At 30.4% G+C, this 18,697-nt stretch overlaps 1 protein-coding gene across 1 annotated transcript; it reads left to right on the forward strand.

The window, feature by feature from the left end:
* Nucleotides 1-2,607: 2,607 nt before the first annotated feature.
* On the forward strand, nucleotides 2,608-10,395 carry LOC110638705 (phospholipid-transporting ATPase 1). The gene is made up of 7 exons (XM_021789327.2): nucleotides 2,608-4,770; nucleotides 4,877-5,186; nucleotides 5,728-6,436; nucleotides 6,536-6,659; nucleotides 6,777-6,996; nucleotides 8,128-8,586; nucleotides 9,902-10,395. Exons 1-7 carry the CDS (start codon nucleotides 3,261-3,263, stop codon nucleotides 10,119-10,121), a joined length of 3,552 nt encoding a protein of 1,183 aa, XP_021645019.2. The 5' UTR covers nucleotides 2,608-3,260; the 3' UTR covers nucleotides 10,122-10,395.
* Nucleotides 10,396-18,697: the final 8,302 nt, after the last annotated feature.

Consider the following 18,697-nt stretch of genomic DNA (forward strand, 5'->3'; position numbering starts at 1 on the left):
CCTTTGATTTGGTAACATAATCTCATTGGAGATAAAGCAATAAGGGAATATTGGAAGGAAGGGCAATACACTCGAAATAGCCAGAGAAAGCAAAGTGAAACAAAATGATTCTCCTAACAATATTTTGGTATATATAGGGGCGTTATTTAATGCCAAAAATTTAAATCACCACCAAAATAATACATCGAGTGCTAGAAAAGATAAAGTGATGTTTCGGACTCCCAAGATACAACTGTGAATGCAATTATTATGACTATAATTTCATAGCCAATAACATCACAAGTTTTAAGACATCATCATCACCACCCAAACCTAAAGATTCAGACCGGGAGGGGGGAGGGGGGGGGGGGGGGGGGAAGAACAAATGATGTAGTCTAGCTTTAAAAAATCAAACTCTGTGGGTCAGGTTAACTAAGCCCAGTTTCAAAGCTTTCGTGGATTAGAACTGAGTAGCAAGTTAGTTTAAAGGTAATCCCATACATGGACATTCTCTACAAGTTTGGAGTGAAAGTATAGCATGTAACTAGGGAGATCAACACCTTTGGTTTTGAGATTGAAATGACCAATTGTTATGCCAAAGATCGCGATTGTATTCAAATACACTAATCATGGTGCATACCGTTATATACAAATTAGGAAATGGCAAATGGCAAATGATCCAATCAGGATTTTTGGTGATTGTTTCTCATCCCTAAATAAATAAGTTTCAAAGGTTGACCCAGGTATGCCTTTACATTCATTGAAAAGCTATAATTTCATTCTCTAAAAGAAATTGTATTACTGACTTGAGCGTCAGAGTGGCTATCTGATACCCACCAGACGTCACTTAAAGGGTTATAGGCAACCCGGGAATCCAACAATAATCTTGGATCTAGAACACACACTCACACACACACACACACATAGATCAGGGGAATTTTTCTAAAATAAAATTAAAGTTGAGATATTTTATTTTAACAAATTGAAGTTCAGTAATTGAAATAAAATAACTACATAAGATGAGAGATGGTTGGTGTAATTAACCCAAATTTTTGTTAATAGATATCTTCTAATCCCAACAATTAATCATACTTAGAAATCTAAGTAATCAAATAAACTCTAAAAAATAACAAATCCAAATTTCAATTAGGTTTCCTCATTTATATAAAGCAGTACAAATCTAAACAAATCAACCTATTTAATTGAGAATCATTAATAAAAAAATACAAAATCTACTAATCCAATCAATCAACAATAACAAACAACAAATCAACAAACTTAAACAAACACACCAAAATTTTCTCATCTCTTTCTTAAGTAATAAAGTGAAAAGACCATTCAAAGACTTTCTCATCACAAAAAAGGATTGAAAATTGATGAGATTAACTCATCACGATTGAGGAATGAGACATGACATCAAGAAATGGAGGAATTTGACTATGCTTGAAAGATAGAAAAGGAAAAGTACAAAAAATACCATGTGATTTTGCTTTTTAACATATAAGACCTAAAAGATTACAAAGAGGAATAAAAATCAAGGAGATTAACTCATCATGGTTGAGGAATGAGACACAAGATTGAGAAAGGAAGAGATTTTAGTATGCTTGAAAGATAAAAAGGAAAAGTACAAAAAAAATACTATGCAATTTTGCGTTTTGACATATAAGAGACTGTGTTTTAATTTTTATCAATTTGATACCATGTATTTTCTCTCGTTATCAAATGTAGTCCAAATCATCAGTTATTGTAAGTGACACTGATATGACGAATATGTGACATTGATGTGGCAACACATGACAATCACATTAGCACCATGTTAGCGTCATTTAATAGTAACTAACGATCTTAATCATATTTGTTAAAGGAAAAAAAAATGCAAGAATATCAAATTGATAAAAATTAAAGCATATTATATATCAAAGCATGAATTTACATAGTATTTTTTTAATACTTTTCTCAAAATAAAATGATCTTAAGAAATTAAAGAGGATGCTCTATTAAAGACTAAGAAATAAAGCAATAGAGTGAGGGAGGAGAGGGAGCAGTATCAAGAGGAATAGAATGGTAAAGAGTGAAAAATTAAAATGTAAAATGACAAAAAAAGGAATGAAGGTAGGACTTTTATATATAATATGCAAAATGACATTATAAAACTTTTATGGTTTCTGTAAATTTAAATTTTTAATTGATTAATTTAATCAAATTAAAAAAAAAATAAAATTCTTTGAAATTAATGATCGAAAACGTATCGGTAATCAAATTAAAAATTTAAATTATATGGTTGCGACGTGGAGTAAGAGAGGGAGGGGGTTGGGAGGGGGTGCAAGTTCAAAGTACCCATGGGAAACAACGAAGAACGATGGTCCAATAAAATACAAGAATAAAAAAAAAAAAGAACGGCAATAATGCAGGCATAGGCTCAGCAGCCTTGTAGTTGCATTCAATTCCGCCAAGAGGGAAAATAGATGAGTCAAATTAAGACCATCTTTCCTTTCGAATTATTAAATGCAAAATTAGAAATCCACGTTTAATCCACTAGGAGCCGGCAGCAGTCCTTCTAGAAGAACACATCACTCGTTTTTGAAACACCGGACGCCAAAGACTTGTTCTTTTTTTATTTTTTTTTTCCTTTTTCTTTTTCTTCTTTATTTGTTCAAGTCTTTCCCTTTCTGATTTTGATTTTTCTCCGTTTGATTGTTGATCCTTCTTGTCGCCACCCATTGAGACTCTTCCTCATTTCTTGTAGTTTCCGTCCTCTTCTGCTCTTTTCCATGCATTGACTTTCTGCAATTCTCCTCTCTGCTTTCCAAACACGTATCTCTAACAATTCTCTGTGATATCAGAATATATGTGCCTCTTTTTCTCTCTTTATCTCTCTGTATTTACCTGCAACTAGCTGCTGCTGTTGCTGACTGTTTCTTTCCAATACAAGTTTCGAGCTCCACATGTTATTTCTTTTACTCTAGCGATTTCTGTCTAGCTACAGTTAATTTTCGTTCCTGAGGTTGTTCTTGTTTCTGGGTTTGCTTTGTTTATAGAATCTGTGTTAGTGTTTGTTTTTGGTTCTTTGTAATTTCGTTCTATATTATTGGGTACTTCACGGATCGATTGTTTGTTAGCTTTTTGTTGCTAAAAATGAGTTTGATCCTTAGATAATGGCCTCGAAGAGGCCACTGTTGATCCCATCACCAAGAACTCCTGATACCCAAGATTTCCCTCCAATACCTGTTTTCTCATAGTTATCAAAACCCGCTTTTGACAATTCCGGATCCGTTTCCAATATGGATTCCAAAAATCCAATTGAGAGCTCCCCAAGCATTGAAATAACTTTGAATTCCTCGTCCAGGAGAAGTAATTCCTCAAGTCATTCCAAGGCTTCTCGTGGGAATTCAGTTAGGGAAGTTACATTTGGTGATTTAGGATCGAAACCTGTCAGGTACGGGTCCAGAGGAGCTGATTCGGAGGGTTTTAGTGGTTCCCAGAAGGAGATCAGTGACGAAGATGCTAGGTTGGTATACGTGAATGATCCTGAAAAGACAAATGAGAGGTTTGAATTTTCTGGGAATTCTATACGGACTGGGAAATATTCAATCCTTTCCTTTGTGCCTAGGAATTTGTTTGAGCAATTTCATAGAGTTGCATACATTTATTTCCTTATTATTGCTGTGCTTAATCAGCTTCCCCAGCTAGCAGTTTTTGGCAGGGGAGTTTCCATTTTGCCACTTTCCTTTGTTCTGTTAGTTACAGCCGTTAAGGATGCATATGAGGATTGGAGGCGGCATAGGTCAGATAGAATAGAGAATAATAGATTGACATGGGTTTTGGTGAATGATCAATTTCAACAAAAGAAATGGAAGGATATTCGGGTTGGTGAGATAATCAAGATTCACACAAATGAAACTCTTCCTTGTGATATGGTGCTTCTCTCTACGAGCGATTCAACTGGGGTTGCTTATGTGCAGACTATTAACTTGGATGGAGAGTCAAACTTGAAGACCCGGTATGCAAAGCAAGAGACACTTTCAAAGACTCCTGAAAAGGAAAAGATCAGGGTGTTGATCAAATGTGAGAAACCCAATAGAAACATTTATGGATTTCACGCTAACATGGATATGGATGGGAAAAGGCTGTCACTTGGGTCCTCCAATATTGTTCTTCGGGGTTGTGAGCTCAAGAACACTGCTTGGGCAATTGGTGTTGCAGTATATTGTGGCCGCGAGACCAAAGTTATGCTTAATAGCTCAGGAGCCCCTTCAAAGAGGAGCCGGCTTGAAACACGCATGAATTTTGAGATTATCATCCTCTCGTTCTTTCTTATTTCTTTGTGTACTATCGTCTCGATCTGTGCTGCTGTGTGGTTGAGGCGCCACAGGCATGATTTGAATACCATTCCCTTTTATAGGAAAAAGAACTTCAATGATGAAGATAAGGATGACTACAATTATTATGGATGGGGACTGGAGATATTTTTCACATTCCTTATGTCAGTTATTGTGTTCCAGATCATGATCCCTATTTCTTTGTACATCTCTATGGAGCTTGTTCGGGTTGGTCAGGCTTACTTCATGATTCGAGATACACTCATGTATGATGAGGCCTCAAATTCAGCATTTCAGTGTCGGGCTTTGAATATAAATGAAGATTTAGGGCAAATCAAGTTTGTGTTCTCAGACAAAACTGGTACTCTTACTGAGAACAAGATGGAATTTCAATGTGCAAGCATATGGGGAGTAGATTACAGTGGTGGGAAAGACAGTTCAGTGAACGAACAAGTTGGACACTTTGTTCAAGGTAATAAAACTTTGTAATAACAAGTCTTTATGTAGTTCAAACTATTCAATTGGTTTTGCAGAAGTTAACTTTATCACTTTCTGGTTGCCATTTTTTTTGGTATCAGTGGATGGGAAGATTTTGAGGCCAAAGATGAAGGTGAGGATTGATCCTGAGCTTCTACAATTATCGAGAAGTGGAAACAATACAGAGGAAGCCAAACGTGTTCATGATTTCTTCCTTGCACTGGCAGCATGTAATACAATTGTACCTATTGCTTTTGATGATGCATCCAATCCTACTGTTAAATTGATGGATTACCAAGGTGAATCTCCAGACGAACAGGCACTGGCTTATGCTGCTGCTGCATATGGATTCATGCTTATAGAACGAACTTCAGGTCATATAGTTATTGACATTCAAGGAGAAAGGCAAAGGTACTCACTCTTTCTCTCTCATTGCTATTTTGTTCCCTTTTTTTTTCGTAAATTGGATTATTTGTTGTACTTGTATTGCCACCTCTGCGCAAACTCTGTTGTGATCACCACCATTACTGCTGCCAGCTAAGCTGATGCTTTAATGGCTTAGCTCATGTTTTTAGTTTTTGCCTTGAAATTAGCTTAAGATGATAATTCAGACAACAATTTAAAACAAAGACTATTTTCACATGTCTTCTGCTACTTGTAGCTTTTGATGGAACAATAATATCAGATGCATTTTGTCTTGTTTGGATGTGAATGAAAATAATTGTTCTTTGTTTTTTCATCAGAAAATTAATTTTCTGTTTTATCGGAGTGAGAGCATTATATTATTGTAGCAAGATAAAGATGGACTGGGTAGTGGTGGCACTAGTCGGAGTACTTATGATTGATTACTACTATTAACTATTTTCCTAATTTTGCATTTCATTCCATCTTCCAAGAATATTGTTCTTATTTTTTCTTTCTTTGGTTGGATTGCCCTGCATGGGCTGTACAGGTTCAATGTTTTAGGTTTGCATGAGTTTGATAGTGACCGCAAGAGGATGTCGGTTATATTAGGGTGTCCTGATAAGACTGTGAAAGTGTTCGTAAAAGGTGCTGACACCACCATGTTTAGTGTAATAGATAGATCTTTAAACATGGATATAATTCGTGCAACTGAAGCACACCTACACAATTACTCTTCACTTGGTTTGAGAACACTTGTTATTGGGATGCGTGAATTGAGTGATTCAGAATTTGAGCAGTGGCACTCTTCCTTTGAGGCAGCTAGCACTTCTTTAATTGGCAGGGCTGCTATGCTTCGCAAGGTTGCTAACACTGTGGAAAAGAGTCTTAGAATACTGGGTGCTTCTGCCATTGAAGATAAACTACAGCAAGGTGTCCCAGAAGCCATAGAGTCTCTTAGAACAGCGGGGATTAAAGTATGGGTTCTAACTGGGGACAAGCAAGAAACTGCTATATCAATTGGCTACTCCTCAAAGCTCCTAACAAGTAAAATGACACAGATTATTATCAATAGCAACTCTAAGGAGTCAAGTAGAAAGAGTTTAGAAGATGCCTTGCGCATGTCTAAGAAGCTCATCACTGTGTCTGGGACAACGCACAACAATGGAGGAAATTCTGGAGGTGCTGTGAGCCCAGTGGCCTTGATTATTGATGGAACCAGCCTTGTTTATATACTTGACAGTGAACTTGAAGAACAGGTAATGGCTCATCAATTAATTTTTATTTTCTTTTTGACATTTTTTTTTTCACAATAAAATTTTTGTAGGCTGATGCAACTTGCTTATCCTTCATTGTAGCTCTTTAAATTAGCCAGTAAATGTTCAGTTGTATTATGCTGCCGGGTTGCTCCACTGCAGAAAGCTGGAATTGTTATGCTTGTAAAGAATAGGACTTCTGACATGACACTCTCCATTGGGGATGGTAATTTCTCTAACAATATCTTATGCCTCCCAAAGAGCAAACTTTAGGAAGCATAAGAAAATGCTTTGTTTTTGTTTCTCTGGACTGATATTAGAAAATTCTTCTGGTTGTTAATAGGTGCTAACGATGTTTCAATGATCCAAAAGGCTGATGTGGGAGTTGGCATCAGTGGGAAAGAGGGTCGGCAAGCTGTAATGGCATCAGATTTTGCAATGGGGCAATTTAGATTCTTAGTTCCACTGTTATTGGTGCATGGACATTGGAATTACCAGCGGATGGGCTGCATGATACTATATAATTTTTACAGGAATGCGGTGTTTGTTCTTGTTTTATTTTGGTGAGTAGTTTGGCTTATCTTGTTGCGTTCAGAATTTTTCTGTGTGAATGAACCATCATCTTTAACTGGTAAAATTATTTTGAAGTTATTAGCATACTTCAAAAACTTCTACAATTGAACCTGAACTTCATCATTGTTGATGTGCTTTGTAGAATGAATTAATTTTCAGGTGAGTCTATATTGATATATATACAATCCTAACTTAATTAGGAATCCTTAACTAACTAGGAAAGCAACTATATACAGGACTCTACAAGATAGGTCAACATTCACTAACATGCTTTAGGAATGATATATATATCCACTTTTCTGTGGTTGAGTTAACTTAGGGCGTACAAAAAAAATAACCTGTAGTTTGGATCATTTTTAAGTAGGATCTCGTGGTTTTGGTTTTTACAAACCCGTACCTTCTTGTTAAGTCCGTTAACCAAAAAAAAAAAAAAAAGAAACCCTGATATCGTTATTGGCTGCTGATGTGGTGCCATTTTTTAATTAAAAATTAATTTTTAATTAGATTGTGGGATCCATTTGCAAATAAAATAAATGAAAATTTAATGAAATAATGCCACAAAGGGTCCCACAATTATTTGTAAAATTTTTGTTTGCAAGTAAGTCCCACAATTTAATTAGAAAGTTGATTTTTAATTGAAAAATAGTTCCATGTCAGCAGAAATAGCCATTAATGGCGTTAGGGTGTTTGGACCTTCTTTGCTAAAGGACTTAATCCCATAATATTGGTTTGTCAAAATCCAAACCACAGGAAACTACATGATACTTTTTGCATACTTTCCCCTAATACTTAATATCTTTCAGTTGATTGTCCTTGTCGAAAAGGAATTAAGAAGGTCCTTGCTTAGTTTTCTGCTGTGTGTGTGTCAGGTTGCAAAATGAAAAATTTTGAATCAAAAGCAAACTGGATGAAGAGAAATGAATTTTTGAGGTCAAACTCAATTGTCTGGGGTTTCATTACAGTTTAGTCTATTAGATTATGAGTTATTCTGCAGTTAAACCATAGAAAAACAGAATATGGAATTCAATATTACTCAAAGCTTAAGAAAGGTTAATCAAATTTATCTTGAATTAAAATCTACTTACTGAACTTTCTGTTAACTTTTTTGGCATCCTATGCAGGTACGTGCTCTTTACCTGTTTTACTTTGACAACAGCTATCAATGAATGGAGCAGCATGTTGTATTCTATAATTTATACTTCACTGCCTACCATTGTAGTCGGTATTCTGGATAAGGACTTAAGTAGAAGAACTCTTCTAAAGTATCCGCAGCTTTATGGAGCTGAGCACAGACAAGAGAGCTACAACTCTAAATTGTTTTGGCTAACGATGATTGACACTTTGTGGCAAAGTGTGGTTATCTATTTTATCCCTCACCTTGCGTATTGGGGGAGCACAATTGATGCACCGAGTATAGGAGATCTTTGGACGCTTGCAGTGGTTATTTTGGTTAATTTGCACTTGGCCATGGACGTCATCCGGTGGAGTTGGATTACTCATGTAGCCATTTGGGGATCTATAGTTGCGACTTTCATTTGTGTCATTGTCCTTGATGCTGTGCCTACTTTAGTTGGATACTGGTAAGCTGTTCTCTCTGTCACAATATCACAGATATTTTATCAATATTCATATGCATTGCACAGCAAAGTAAATGCATATTTATACTGTTAGCAACTATGAAATGCAATGACAAGCATTTGTGTCACACTTGTCATAGGAAGCATAAAAATATCAGGTTATCTTTCCCTGAGTCAGCTTAGAGACTCTGCATGTGTGTCTCGTTTGGATGTTGGCAGATGCTTTTTGTTGATTCAACAAGGTAGCAGATTTTATTCTGATAGATTAATTATTGGTTTGGTCATTTAAGTGGAAAATCTTAACTGAGCTCAGTTGTAGGTTGAATGCAGTTCACACTACAGTGTCATATCTATAAATTCCTTATGGTAGGGTTTCTTGTTGAGGCAGAAAACTAGAAAAGGCCTCTTCAATACTGTATTGCTGATAGGCACAAAGCACTGATGACCGATGTTCAATTATAAGTGCTTCAAATTAGGCCTGTTTTCATGCCATGGTTTCATTTGTAGAATGACAGTGCTCTTAACAAGAACCTCAGCTTCAACACATATGGCCTGTTTTCCACCTCCACTTGATACATATCTATATTGGCCCTTCATGACGGATCTATCTCATCCTGTATAATGATTTATGAGAATGTGGAATGGATGGTCGCTGCATACATAGTATTGCATGATGGGTCTGAAAGGTCATGGTGGTCGCTGCATAGTAACTGAAGTACACTTTATTCTAGGTTGTCTTGGGATAAATGGATGGTAACACCTACTGGTCATTGTTACATGGGTTGATGTGCTTACTAGCTTTTCAGGCACTTGTTCTGATAATTCATAAATTTTCCAGTAGCCTTGGTGAATTCTCCAAATGATTGGTCAAAAAAAGTGAAAATAATATATTTTTGACTGAGGCCAATTGCAGCTTTAGATTTCTTTATTAACTATAGTTTGTCATAAGTGTTTTTATCATGTACATTTCTTCTGTCTTTTTCATTACCATCAGTGCAGTTCTTATTATTTGCATGCTCGTTGAAGCAGTTTTTAAATTGCGAATACAACTAGTTAAGTCCTGTAGTCCGGAACTGGAACCAGCCCCTGCTTTACAGTTCAGGGCCTTTGGTTCCATGGACTGACCAGAACCAGCAGAACTGGCCTGTAGCTGTCTCTACCACTGCAGAACTGGCCTGTGGCCATCAGAAATCACCATGCTTTATTGATGTTGCCAAGTTGCCAATAAGTTGCACTGCATCTTTAGTAAATCTCTTAATGCATGTTTGAGAAATTGTATATATATTGATTAATGTTTTCAATTGCAATGTATTGACAGGGCGATCTTTGATATCGCAAAGGAAGGATCGTTCTGGCTTTGCTTGCTAGCTATAGTTGTGGCAGCTCTCCTTCCTCGATTTGTTGTAAAAGTACTATATCAACACTTTAGTCCTAGTGACATTCAGATTACAAGAGAGGCTGAGAAGTTTGGGAGCAGAAGAGAGTTTGGGGCTGTAGAAATAGAAATGAACCCAATCTTGGAACCTTCACGGAGATGACATGGTGATTTTGATCTTTGTGCATCTTCTTTTTCTTTTTTTGTGAAAAATATCATATTCTTTAGGGCTTCAGAGTGGATTCTCTCTGGGTTGCGGGTTCTTTTTTTTGTTTGCTATCCAAAGGATAGCTTAGGTTTGTATTTATGCCTTGTTGTATCTCATTAAATTGTTGAGTGTAAATTAGCAGTGTTCAGGAGAAGAAACACTTGTTATACACATAATTTTTTTTGTTTGTTTGTTTGATAAAATTATTACACAAAGTTTACCATGAAAAGATTGTAAATTAGCAGTGTTCAGGTTTCGTTTCGTTAGCTTCATATGCGAGTGAGGCTTCAGTTTTGTGCAATTCTGTGTCACCCAGCTGTGGATGCAAAATTTTCTTATTAGTTCCTGAGTTGTTCGCCTCAAAGTCTTTCTACGCGCGTGATGCGCATAAGGTTATGATTTTTACACTATGTATTCGAATAAATTTTTTATATTTTGGTTTGAAGGCTTCGTTTAGAAAAATTATTTGCCATACAAAAAAAAAAAATCAATTGAATTTCATGCACTTATATTATTGTTAGCATTATTTTTACATTGTAAAATGATTTTTTTAAATTAAAAGGAACTTAATTCTTTCACTTATTTAATATGTTTGGGAACTAAAATTTTGTAAAAATTTAATTCAATTGAATTATTTTTGTTAATATTTATGTTTAAAAATATAATAAATGAAAATTTTAATTTTTTAATTTTAAAAATAATTTATTTTAAAAAAAATATAATAGTGTGAGAATTTAATTTAGTTCTTTTCTTGATTTTTTATATTCTAGTTCTTAAAATGAAATTGGATTCGGAATAACCAACTATATAAATTGATGAATTAATGAATGGTTTTCAGCTTTTATGGATTACTCGTGGGTTTGGATTTCTTAAGAGAAGAATGATGAAAGGGTTAATGGAAAAAAAATTTTGGTTTAATTTAAAATTGTAGATGAAAAAAAAATGGTTTAATTTAAAATTGTAATCCGTTCTTTTAATTTATTAATTACATATAAAATATTATTTACATCCATGTTAATGGTGCTAGTTAAAGTTCAAAGAGAATGCATTAAAATTCATAAATTGCTAACAAATACAAAAATTCTAACATAATTAATGTGAAGAAAAAGGGGCAAAGTGTGATGAAAAAATTATTATTATTATTATTATTATTATTATTATTTAGTTTTTACGTATTAAATAATGATTAATGCTTTTAAAATATAATTAACAGATATTTTAAAAATTTTACAATTAAATGTATTTGTAATATATATGTCGAAAGTAAATGCCATTATTTTACTCTTCAACATTAAATTATTATCAAAATAAACAATAGTTAAAGTATTGCTACAACCGTTGAATTATTACAGTTCTTGAATAATTTTAAGCTGGATTCTATGTTGCTTTATTTAAAATAAAGTTTACTATTTTGTTTCGTTGAAAAGTTTTAAACTTTAGAAATTTATATATATATATATATATATATTTATATATTGTGTAAAATAATATTTTATTATGTTAATTTTATAAAAAAATTATTTATTTAGTTACGAAATGTCACTGTTTCTATGTTAATGTTTTTTCTTTTTTTATAAAACTAATTTTTTTATCTAATGCGTGCTGTACATTATTCATACTCACTGTGAATATTTGTGTTATATATATATATATATATATATATATATATATATATATATATTTTAAATATTATATACTTTTTACATTATTAAAAATTTGAGAGGACAATTGCTATAATATAAGTAACAATATAAAATAATATAATGTCATGGTCAATTTTATATTATTTTTTAGTTTCTTTAATAATATTGTTACAATAGATCAATTGGTTTGAAGATACAGATTTACTATAGTATTTAAATTATTATTTTAATATAAGTGCTGAATATTTTAAATATATTTAAATATAAATTTTATTTTTCTATTATCTTTTTGAAGTAAGACCTTTTTGTAGATAATGTTCTTCTTATTTAACTTAATATTAATACTCCTCTTAATATTGCTATTGTTACATATAGCCATCGGTAAAAAAAAATTTTACAATAAATATATATTAATATTTAATATTATTTATCCTTAAATTTTGTTTATTATAATTGTAAAGCATAATTGAATTGGGAATTGCTTATTTTTGGAAATGAAACGTGAATTCTTCAATTTCTGTATACAATAGTAACATCTTAGATAAAAATACATATTTTTTAGCATGTTATCTTATCGTTATTTTCATATGACTTATATTTCTCTCAAAATTTCTTTAAATATTAAGTACTTGACACATTTTATTGTTAATAGGTTGTCAAATGATTTTAAACCTTTTAAATGGCTTAAAAGTTGTTTTAAGTAATACCTCTCACTTTTTATGAATTATTACAGTTACACAATGTATTACTTGCCTTACTTTTTGTTATGACTATAATTAACAATACCTGTTTGATTCATAATGTTTTAAGAATTTCCTATACAATAGTCATATTGTGTTTTCATTGATCAAGTATGTTCTGAAAAGCTCTATAAACATTATTATGATCCCACTGCACAACATGTTTAAGGATCATAATAAATATATGAATTATTTGACTAATTTTATTTTTATGACTTTTATATTTCAATGCTGAATGAGCTTGTTTCTAGCTTATATGACTTGCCATTTCATGACAATAAAAATTATTTCTCAAAATAACTTATCGGAACAACAAATCCCGTAAACTTGAACGTGAAACTTTATAGTTTTAGAAGTAATAATACTGAACTAAAACTTGTTGATTTGTTTAACATTATTATTTAAATTATTATTAAAAATGTTACTTTATATATATATATATATATATATATATATATATATATATATATATATATATATATTAATAAATGTCATTAAATTTATATATTTTAGTAATAAAAGCTTTAAAATATTTAAATAATTATTAAATTAGACTTTCAATATTATTTATTTTATTTTAATTTTTTTTAGTTCATAGTCTTAGAAAAAGTTAAAAAGTTTAGTTTTATTTAATATTAATAATTTTAATAATATTATTGTTATTTTAAATTTTTTATTATAAAAGTTTAGATTAGTTCTTTAATATGTTTTATTGCTCTAATATATTAATAATAATTTTTTTAATTTAAAAATATAACAGATTAATGAATATGTAAAATAAAATAAAAATCTAAATTATAGTGCACATATATATTGATGTAGTCCCTAAATATAATTTATTATAGGAAATAAATGCATAATTTATCATACTATAAAATTTTAAGTTCTTTTAACATACTAAATGATGTTAGACTCCAATTAGTATTACAATAAGAATATAAAAATTTAAAGAAAATATTTTTTTTTCTTTTTATATATATATTTTTTCAAATTAAAATAGAATTATAGTATATAAAGAATTTGATTTTTTTTCTCTCTCATTATAAGTATTGATAATACATTCTTTTTAGTTTATTAGTCTTTAAAGTACAAGCATCAAATGAATGAATTATACTATATATTATATATTTAATTACATATAACATGTATTTACATTGAAATTATATACTCTTTTTTAAAAAAATGAAAAATATAAGTATAAAATTGATTTTTGCTTCTTTCTTTTATTTGGCATAATTTGATATAATTTTCTGTACAATTATTGATAAAAAATAAATTAAAAAGTAAAATAAGTTTGGATTAGTGTGATTTGATTTTTAAAATTTCAGAACTATGTATCAATACTAAAGAAAATAAAAATAAGAAAAACTAATAATTATAGTAATATAAATGTCTATCTAATTAAGTAACATATAATGCTAGCTTTATGTTAGAGATTTTCAGAAAATTATAATTATAAATTAATTATAATATATATGATAATAAATTAATTGAATTTAAGTTTAGTTGTCGTTAATGATTTTTCATTAGCATTAATTTTTTATTAAAATAAAAAAGTTTCTTTTAAATTTTTTTTGTTCTTAGAATATATTTAATTGATTTATTATTTGTTTTGTTAATTTTTTTTTATAATTCTAGTATTAAGAAAGTTGAAGTATTTAGTTTTATTTAATATTACTAATTTTATAAGCATTATTATTTTAATTTTAGCTTAGATTATTATTAAAAAATTAGTTTAATTTATTTTATCTATTTTATTGCTCTTCAAACTTTATATAATATTTGATTGTAATATTGCTAATTATTGATCTCCTATTTAAAAAATTACAAAAGAGTTAAAAAGCATATAAAATAAAATAAGTTCCAAAAAATAATATATTTATATGTCAATATAAATTCAATATATAAATTATGATATCGAAATAAATATAAAATTTTTTATACTATAAAAATTTTAATTCTCAATATATAAAATACAGTTATAATTTTGTTAGTAATATAGTAGTATTAAAAAAAATGAAAACAATTTTTTTTCTTTCACATATACTTTTTTTTTAATTTTTGTAATTATTTATAATACATTTCTTAATTTTTTTTCTTATTATTATTATTATTATTATTATTATTATTAAAATTTATAATATTATAAATAATCTTAAAGTTAATAATTTTTTGTTTAGTCATAATATTTTTTGTTTAATCATAATTTTGCCGCTTCTTTGTTATTATTATTAATATTTTTAAATTGTAATATAATTAAATAAGATATGTACTCTTATTATAATGCATTTATTTACCTATTAAGTATCTTAAAAAGATAAAACTTCGTAGTTAGATGAAAATTTTGTTATTATGTTTTTTTAAGAAAATATGTTAGTTGAACTTCTATTAAGCTTTATTTTTTTATTTTTAATTAATAATTTAATTATATTTTATAAAATCTAAATAAAAATATTCTAATAGTAGTACGAGTTCTAGTTTTCACAAATTTTATTTATTAAATAATATTTTTAATAATTAAAAATTAAATTATTATATTAATATATAAGAATATTTTAGTTAGTTTATAAGGTGGCTATCTCATTTATACTTATATATATATATATATATATATATATATATATATTATATTTTTAATTTAAATTTTTTTAATTTAAATTTTAATTCAATTAACATGTTTATAAATAATATTTAATTATAGATTATGTTTCTATTTTAAGTTGAATTTTATTAAATTAATAGTTAATAAAATAAATGATATTTTAATTTAAATTTAATTATGAATTTATCATTTTATTCATGTATTGCGTGACTTATTTATTTTTTATTTTAACAATATAATTTAGTATTTATTTTTTTAATACCATAAGATTTTGTTAATGATAAAGTTCTTAGTTGATTATATTAAATATAGTTAGAATTTTTACTAAAATATTAAAAAATTATACCCCTATTAAAGTCAAATTTAATTTTTATTTCTTAAATGGTTATTAATTATTTTCCTCTAAATATTTGATTATAAAAATGTAACAATATAATATTTTTAAAATATAATTATACTTAAAAAAAGACCATATATTATTAGAAATAATTAGCTTATAATAACTATAATAATAAATATGCTCAAAAATAAAATCTTAAATGTTATGGTAATATTCAAGAAATAATAATAATAATTGTAACACCTCTATTTGCATAGCCTGGTAAATTATACTGTTCCGGTGACCGGCGACGATCCAGACAATTAAGAGAATTAGAACCACATCTAAGACACCTAGATAAGCCATGAATACAAATAATTAGTAATTGTCAAATATTTAAGTATAAAGAAAAAAAACAAAGTATAAAAAATTAAATGAGCCGGGAGTCACAGCGATGGGTGACTTTCCCGGGAAGTGACTGCGAGGTCGGTTCCAACTCAAATTTTGAACTGAAAAATGTGACGCCAATGTTTTTAGGACTATTGCGAACACAGTGAAAAAGAGAAAATCACAGAAAAGAATTTTTAAGCAGGTCAAACAATTAGGTCAGGGATCTGGAAGAAATATCAAATAACTTGCAAACCGGATCAAACCGGCGATGGTCAAATTGGTCAATTCACCCCTAGAGGTGACTTCTGACCTAACTGTCCAATAAAATCGGAGAAATGAAAACTTTGGAATCGAGAATTAAATTAAAGAACTAATGAAAAAATAAATGAAAATTGAAAAAGAAAAGAAAAAGTTTATTGCATCATACAAATGACATCATGAATGATGTCAAAATACATTTTAATTTTCTCACCAATTTTGACCAAGTCAATTGAGTAAAATACACTTAAAATACATAAAAAAAAAAAAAAACTTATTCACTTCTTCCTCACAAAAAAATCGGCAGCCCACCTTCACCTCCCTCCACCATTGTTCAACCTCCATGGAAGCTTCCACCAAGCTTCAAATCTCCTACTAAACCCTAATCTCTTCCCCAATCAATTGATAAAAGCTTGTTAACTACACTAGAGAAGGAGATTGAAGAGGAAAGAAAGAAGAAAAAGAGAAGAAACTTAGTAATTGAAAATCAAACCAAGGTTAGTATGTAACTTTGAATTCTTTTGTTAAATTTCTATGTTCTTAGTTAAGTTAACTTATATTTTAACTTAAATTCAAACAAAAAACTATCCTTGGGGGACCAAATAGGAATTTCGACCAGCTTTATGTAGGGTTTAGATTGAATGATTTTGATGTATTTAAATGGTTAACCTAGGTTGAATTATGTAGGTAGAGTATGGATATATGTTTTGAATGTATTAGATTTAAACTTTATATAATTAGGGTTCTTGAACATGTGAAAAATTGGAAAAGAATTTGAGAATTGGTCAATTGATGTAATTGACCTTACTTGGGTTGAGAAATAGTCAATTAAGACCATTTTTGGTGTGTGTGAATTGATAGAACCAAGTTACAATTTCAAATTCTGGTAGCTTGACCTAGGTCTATTTCAGGGACCAAAACTAAAAATTTACCAATCCCATTGGTGTGAGGCCAATTGGGAATGAAACTAGACACAAAATGGACCATTTTTCATTAAGGAACCATGCCCAGAAAATGACATTAGGATAGTGAACAATTAGGCCAAATTCAGATTTAGGCACACTACCCTGTACAAAAATGACTAAATGAACAGTTGTAACACCCTCCCGGTAACAACTCCGTACATTCTACTGTTCCAGTGACCGGTGTCGGTCCGGACAGCTAGAACGTCCGGAAAAATATTTAAATCAAAGTGAGGGACCATAATTAACTCAAATATTAATAAGAAAAATTTAGAAAAAATTTTAGAAATAAAATACAACCAAGTTAAACGAGCTGGTGCCCAAGTGATCGGTAACCAGAGGTAAGTTGCGGTTCTCGCAATGAGGAGCCCTAGACCCGGAAAAAAATTCATAAAATAATTTTTGGGACTCCAGAAAGGGTCATTGAGGTTCCTATGGCATTAGAATGCCAAGAAAATATTTAGAAAAATTTTTCAATCGGTACAACCAATTTTGACCCGTTAAGCCAAACGGAGGGCATTTTGGTCATTTCGCCTTCATTGACGATTTTTGGCCGACTTGTCCAGTTGAGTAAATAATTATTATGATCTAAAATATGAATAAATATTGCTAAAAAATAAATTGAAAATGAATAGTGATGAAAAGAAAAGAAAAATAAAATAAAAAGCAAATTATGACATCATATGATGTCATCCAACACTCTCCAACCAATCACTATTTGACAAGCAAATTAAAAGAGATTAAAATGACATAAAAAATGAGGTAAAAATAGAAAAATTCCAGCAGCCCTTCGTGTTATTCACGCACCAAAGAGAGAAACAAGAGGAAAACCACCATTAAAGCTCCAAATGAGCTTGATTCCATAGCCAATTACACCAAAACCTCACCCTCTCTTCACAAAAAATTTTCCTTATCACTAGAGCTAAATTTGGGCAGCCATTAGAAGAGAAGAAAGTGAAAGAAAGTGAAGTCAAGCTTGGGAAAATTCTGCCCTACAAGAGGTTAGTGCCTATTATGCATACATCTTTCTCTTTCCATGATTAGAGACCTAAAATAAGCAAGAATTTGTGAATTAAATGAATGGAATTTATGTGTATGTATACAATGAATTTTGGCAGCCCTAGGGAGGAACAAGATTAAGTGTTTTTGATGGACTTAGAGTGGACTAAAGATGATGTTTAAGGTATATATATATATGTATGATGAATTGGTGTGCTAACTAAGGTAATTGGTGTAATCCTTGAAAATGAGCTAGGGTTTGGGAGTGAAACTTGGATTTAGCTTAGGAAATTGTTAGAGAACATTTTAATGGTCAATTAGTGACCATTTTAGGTAAGTTGACCATAATTAGGAGTGAATTATTGCATGGCAAAGTGGAATGGGCAGGCTGCCCCATGAGTGCAAAGCAGGTGATCAAATTTCAGTCCACTTGGACTGCCATATCTTGGGCTGTGTTGGTCCAATTGGTGTTTGGCCAATTGGACATGAAACTAGGCTTGTAATGGCACATTTTTGCTGAAGAAACCATGCCCAAAATACCAAAGCAAGAGGACCAAAAGTTGGCCCCATTCCGGATACCCTGCAACCAGCACCTGCAGAAATGACCAAATGAACAGT

This window comes from Hevea brasiliensis, chromosome 8, assembly GCF_030052815.1.
Source record: "Hevea brasiliensis isolate MT/VB/25A 57/8 chromosome 8, ASM3005281v1, whole genome shotgun sequence".
Classification (NCBI taxonomy): domain Eukaryota; kingdom Viridiplantae; phylum Streptophyta; class Magnoliopsida; order Malpighiales; family Euphorbiaceae; genus Hevea; species Hevea brasiliensis.

Coding starts and splice junctions, on each gene's coding strand:
- LOC110638705 (XM_021789327.2), top strand. CDS start 3,261: ATGGATTCCAAAAATCCAATTGAGAGCTCCCCAAGCATTGAAATAACT. Junction 4,771..4,876: donor AGTTGGACACTTTGTTCAAG/GTAATAAAACTT, acceptor TTTTGGTATCAG/TGGATGGGAAGATTTTGAGG. Junction 6,997..8,127: donor TTTGTTCTTGTTTTATTTTG/GTGAGTAGTTTG, acceptor CATCCTATGCAG/GTACGTGCTCTTTACCTGTT.